The sequence below is a fragment of the Drosophila gunungcola genome, unplaced genomic scaffold, assembly GCF_025200985.1.
Source record: "Drosophila gunungcola strain Sukarami unplaced genomic scaffold, Dgunungcola_SK_2 000045F, whole genome shotgun sequence".
Classification (NCBI taxonomy): Eukaryota; Metazoa; Arthropoda; class Insecta; order Diptera; family Drosophilidae; genus Drosophila; species Drosophila gunungcola.
The window spans coordinates 665,025-670,297 of record NW_026453213.1 but is presented as its reverse complement, the minus strand read 5'-3'; the positions used below and the strand labels follow the sequence as shown (position 1 = coordinate 670,297).

The following is a 5,273-nucleotide window of genomic DNA, read 5'->3' as shown; positions in this document are numbered from 1 at the left end:
GTTAAGGCCACGGTGGACACCGGCGCGACAGCGAGTTTCATAAGCAAAGAGCTGGGGGACAGGCTGCAGGCGGCAGGAAAGGTTGGACCCACAAAGAGGCAAGTACGGATGGCGGACGGTAGATGCGGAGACGTAAAATCGCAGCTAGAAATTCAAATCGGACTTCGCACAAGAAAAGTGTCAATGGAGCTGCCGATCCTCCCAGGATTGATCGACGAACTGGTGCTAGGATGGAACTTCCTCACCAAAATCGGAGCCGAGGTGAAATGCGCAGGTCACAGAGTGATGATACCGGCGATGGACAGACACCGAGGCTGGCTAGAGGAAAAACTGTCGGTAGCAGTCGTGGAAGCCGCGAAGGAATTTTCGGAGAAGGATGTGGACCAGTTTTTAAAGACCGAGTTGGAGAGCCTGGAAAATCTGCAAGGCACGTCAAACGTGGCAGTACACAGGATCACCATGAAGGACGATCAGCCGGTCAAACAGCGGTACTATCCAAAAAATCCAAAAATGCAGGGCGAGATCAACGCCAAAGTAGACGAGCTACTTGAAAAGGGCTGCATCGCACCGTCAAGGAGTCCGTACAGCTCACCAATAGTCATGGTGAGAAAGAAGAACGGGAAATGGAGGCTATGTGTGGATTTCAGGCAGATCAACGCAAAGTCCGTGAAGGATGCATATCCAATGCCGATGATCAACTACATCCTGGACCAACTTAAAGGACGGGTACTGGCAGATACCGTTGGAGGCAGCCAGCAGGCAGTACACCGCATTCACAGTGCCAGGGAAGGGCCTGTTTCAATGGAAAGTTATGCCTTTCGTTTTACACTCGGCATCAGCAACATTCCAGCGGGCGTTGGACCAGGTAATTGGACCCGAAATGATGCCGCACGCTTTCGCGTATCAGGATGATATAATCGTCATCGGACGGACACTAGAGGAGCACATGCGGAACCTAAAGGAAGTATTCAGAAGACTGCGAGCGGCGAACCTGAAAGTAAACGCTGAAAAGTGTAAATTCTTCAGGAAGGAACTTCAAAACTTAGGGCATCGCATTACAGACCAAGGCATCGGGACGGATCCAGAAAAGGTATCAGCGATTGCATTGCTAAAACCACCGGCAACTGCCAAAGAACTGCGGCAGTATTTGGGAGTGGCGTCGTGGTACAGGCGTTTTGTGCTAGATTTTGCCACACTAGTGCATCCGCTGAACGCCCTTCTCCGAAAGGGTGTCAAATGGGAATGGACCGACGACCACCAGCAGGCCTTTGAAGCTGTCAAGGCAAGATTGGTCGCCGACCTAATTTTGGCATGCCCGGATTTTACAAAGCCGTTTGTGCTGCAGACCGATGCCAGCGATTACGGGCTGGGCGCCATTCTTACTCAAAATTCCGACCAGGGTGAGCGGGTGATCTCCTATTCCCAGTCGGAAAAGAGTTACTCCGCCACTGAAAAGGAATGTTTAGCAATCGTGTGGGCCATAAGGAAATTAAAGCCATACCTTGAAAGCCCAACCGGCAGAATCGCGCGGTGGGCACTGGAGCTTCAGCAATACGACTTCGAAATCACATACAGGAAAAGACAGCTGAATATTGTGGCGGACGCACTGTCGCGGCAGCCCTTACCTGAAACCTGCCGAAGGTTGAAAACGAAGTCACCTGGTCAGCCAGCAAAACAAGCCGAATGTAGCTGGATAAGGGACATAAGGGCCAAGATAGCACAGAACCCCCAAAAATATCCGGACTATTTAGTGGAGGCTGACCGGCTGTACCGGCACATTCCTCACAGAGCAGGCAACGAGGATGTGGTCGCATGGAAGCTATGCGTACCAAGCGGGTCAAGGCAGCGAGTCATGGCCGAGAACCACGATATGCCGACAGCCGGACACATGGGCAGCCGGAAGACGATCGCAAGGGTGGCAGCGAGGTATTATTGGCCGGGCATGCACCGCGACATTAGGAAGCACGTGCGGAATTGTGAGAGCTGCCTCAGGTACAAGCCCAGTTAGCTCCAGGCAGCCGGAAAAATGCTCACACAGATCCCAGAGGTGCCCTGGGCCACAGTATGCGCCGATTTCGTTGGGCCGCTTCCTCGGTCGAATCACGGGAACTCGATGCTACTAGTGCTCGTAGATCGGTTCTCGAAATGGACGGAAATAGTGCCAATGCGTAGGGCTACCACAGAGACGCTGGAAAAGGCAATCCGGGAAAGTATTGTCTCAAGGTACGGCGTGCCGAAGGTCTTGATCACCGATAACGGGGTGCAATTCACGAGCAGGGCGTTCAAGCGGTTCTTGACAGAGTTGGGAGTGCGGCACCAGTTCACAGTCCCGTACACACCACAAGAAAATCCCACGGAGAGGGCCAATAGAACTGTAAAAACAATGATAGCCCAGTTTGCCGGACAAGACCAGAGAACGTGGGATGAGAAATGGCCGGAATTGCAGCTGGCCGTGAACACTAGTGTAGCCGAGTCCACAGGGTATTCGCCGGCATTCGTCACGCAGGGTAGAGAGCCCAGGTTACCGAGCGCGTTGTTTGATGAAAAATCCACCGGCACAGGAAGGGAAACCCAGACCCCATCGGAGAATGCAAAAAAAATAAACGAAATCTTCGAGCTGGTCAGACGGAACATGGAGAAGGCGGCGCAGGATCAGGCGCGCCACTACAATCTCCGGAGGCGCCCTTGGAAACCACAGATTGGAGACACGGTATGGGCCAAGGAGCACCATCTATCCAAGGCGGCAGAAGGATTCGCGGCGAAACTGGCCCCCAGATACGAGGGACCGTTTAAAATACTTAATTTCGATTCTCCGGTTATTTGCAACCTGCGGCACGAACACACGGGCAAAGAAGGGAAAACGCACATAAGCCAGTTAAAACCCCAAAGCAAAGAGGGGCAGTCTCAACAAATCCGGCGTATCGGAGGAGCACTGTACCCTAACCGAAGAAAGGGGGAGGACGATACACGGTATCGAAATTAACGGTCAAGCACACACACACAAGCACACACATCAGGAGCGCGAGAGCGGGACAGGGAGGATTTTAAAAGCCGTAGGCACCGTTACCGGCTAAACGCACACATGCACGGGTTGCGTAGGAGGCGTGTACACGGAGGGCACCGTTACTTTGAAACATCACACGGGTTTAGAGCGGAGAGCGAGTCTCGTTACCGGTACACGTCTCCGCGAATAACGGAACCGAGGATACGCGGAAGAACCGAGGTTTCGTCAGCTCCGGCTCTGCATGGTGCAGGTCTTTCCAAAAAAGATAGTCGTCATGAGCGCACGTAAGAGCAACACCCAACAGCGAGTGGAGCACGAGGTGAGGGAGGAGCGCGCCAGGGAACAGCCAGTGGCGAAGTGGAGACGGGACTCCGATTCCGTTCTCCAGCTTCTGGCGTCCCCCCTGGTGTTGCGATCCCCGTCACCGGTCAGCGAGGCTGACGAGGAGTCCACCAGGGAGATCTCGGACGTGGAGCTGCCGTCCGAGGAGGAGGACCCAGGCGCAGACGCGACGGAGACCGCAGAGGTCGTCGCCATCTCCTCCGATGAGAGTGGTCCGGAGGACGCGAGTGAGGAGGAGGGGACGGAGACCGTCAGTCCCGAGGTGTCCTCGGACGAGAACGACGCGGCGCGGCGAGCTGCGAGGGACCGGATGGTCTTCCGCCGGGTGAGCAGAGCGACGGCAGGGCTCGGGAGGATCTGCCTAGGGCAGATACCACCGTGGGGCAAGCCCAAGAAGTGGGCTCGCATCTTGGAGGCGCGGGCGGTCACTGTCCGCCAATGGGAGGCACGGCGTGCGGCGAGCAGTGCAGCAGTCGCCGCGTGGCAGCAGAGGCTCAGGGACGCCGAGGAGGCCGCAATGTGGGCGCCGCCGCAGGAGCAGCCACAGCCGCCGCAGGGGCAGCCGCAGCCGCCGCAGGAGCAGCCACAACCACCGAAGGAGCAGCCACAGCCGCCGCAGGGCCAGCAGCAGCCGCCGCATGAGCAGCTGCAGTCGCCGGAGGATCAGATGCAGCCGCCGCAGGAGCAGCCGCAGCCGCCGCTGTCGGCACCGCAGTCGCCATCGGCAGCGCAGCCGCCGTCGGCAACGCAGCCGCCGCTACCGCCACCACGTGCCCCGACGCCACCACCACGATCGCCGTCACCGCTGCAGGAGTGGCACCTGCCACAGGCGCAGGTCGCGCAAGCGCTGCGGACCATCGTGGTGGAGGGGCGGCGGTGTCATCAGCAGACGGTCACGTGGACGCGGCCCGCGCCCGAGGAGGCAGCAGAGGAGGCCCGGATGCGGGAGGCCATCGAGTGGCGGCGCCCACCGCCGTTGAACCCGCGCGAGCCGAGGGTCAAGTCGGTAAAACGCGTCGCGGAGACGGCCGATCGCGAGGGACTGTTGACGCCCGAGGAGGAGCGCGAGGCCCAGGAGGGGCTGGTGAAGGGGATGGAGAAGGGGCCATGGGAGTGGCCATCACCGCCGGAGACGTCGCGGGACGCGGCGCCACCCCCGAAGCTGGCGCGGCAGACTTCGTGCCCGGAGCCGCGAGCCCCACCGTCGAGGCCGACGCTGCGGAGACAGCAGTCGGAGGGCGCGGAACCATGGTCGGAGGTTCCGGAGGCGGAGTGGCCGGCGCGGGTGGCCGAAGAAGCGCGACGGCAGCGAGGGAGGCAGGGGAAGGCCAGGTGGGCCAAGCTCGTGCTGGACGGGGAACAGCGCTACCGAGTAAAGGTAGCAGGGGGCCGGGTGCGGGTGTTTAAGGCCCAATAAAGCGGATCCCAGCATTGAAGCCCAGCAGTTATTATTTGGGCAGGGGATCACAACACAGCACAACACAGGAAAAAAAAAGAGTGGTCCGCCGCAGCCGCCGATCGCGGAAGGGGGTGGTGAGGGGGGGGATCGCGGGCCAAGCACGCGGGCCGGCAGAGAACACGAGGCTGCCGCAGGGGTATGGCGTGGGGGGGGTCACTTGCTGCCGCAAGGGTCTCCCGGGGCACGCGGTCCAGGGTCAGCACCCCGAGACATGTCAGGGGCATCATGGTCATCGTGTCGCTGTAAAGAAAAAGTCGTTAATTAAAAGAAAACTACAAGCAGCAAGTTTACCTACCAGTTTTTTCAAAACAACGAGGCCGTGAGGCGGTCGATCGATAGTTGCGATCGATGGGTACAAAAAAATACTGGATTTCTCAAGAAACGGTCATACGGAGGCAACTTAAGACAACGGAAACGATAACGATAACGGCAACAACGATGGCAATGCTGGACCCACTATCGATAAGT

The 5,273-nt window shown here is 58.2% G+C and overlaps 1 protein-coding gene across 1 annotated transcript; it reads left to right on the top strand.

Annotated features, from left to right (window-relative positions):
* Positions 1 to 3,278: 3,278 nt before the first annotated feature.
* LOC128264012 (proline-rich protein 12-like) lies at positions 3,279 to 4,763 on the top strand. The gene is made up of 3 exons (XM_052999292.1): positions 3,279 to 3,323; positions 3,393 to 3,671; positions 3,915 to 4,763. The coding sequence occupies exons 1-3, from the start codon at positions 3,279 to 3,281 to the stop codon at positions 4,761 to 4,763; spliced, it is 1,173 nt and encodes a 390-aa protein (XP_052855252.1).
* The last annotated feature ends 510 nt before the right edge of the window (positions 4,764 to 5,273 follow it).

What these genes read in the sequence shown, in the direction of transcription:
- LOC128264012 (XM_052999292.1), top strand. Translation starts at nt 3,279, where the DNA reads ATGAGCGCACGTAAGAGCAACACCCAACAGCGAGTGGAGCACGAG. An exon ending in AACAGCGAGTGGAGCACGAG is followed by an intron (nt 3,324 to 3,392) that starts GTGAGGGAGGAG and finishes TCCGTTCTCCAG; the next exon opens with CTTCTGGCGTCCCCCCTGGT. An exon ending in ACCGGATGGTCTTCCGCCGG is followed by an intron (nt 3,672 to 3,914) that starts GTGAGCAGAGCG and finishes GGGCAGCCGCAG; the next exon opens with CCGCCGCAGGAGCAGCCACA.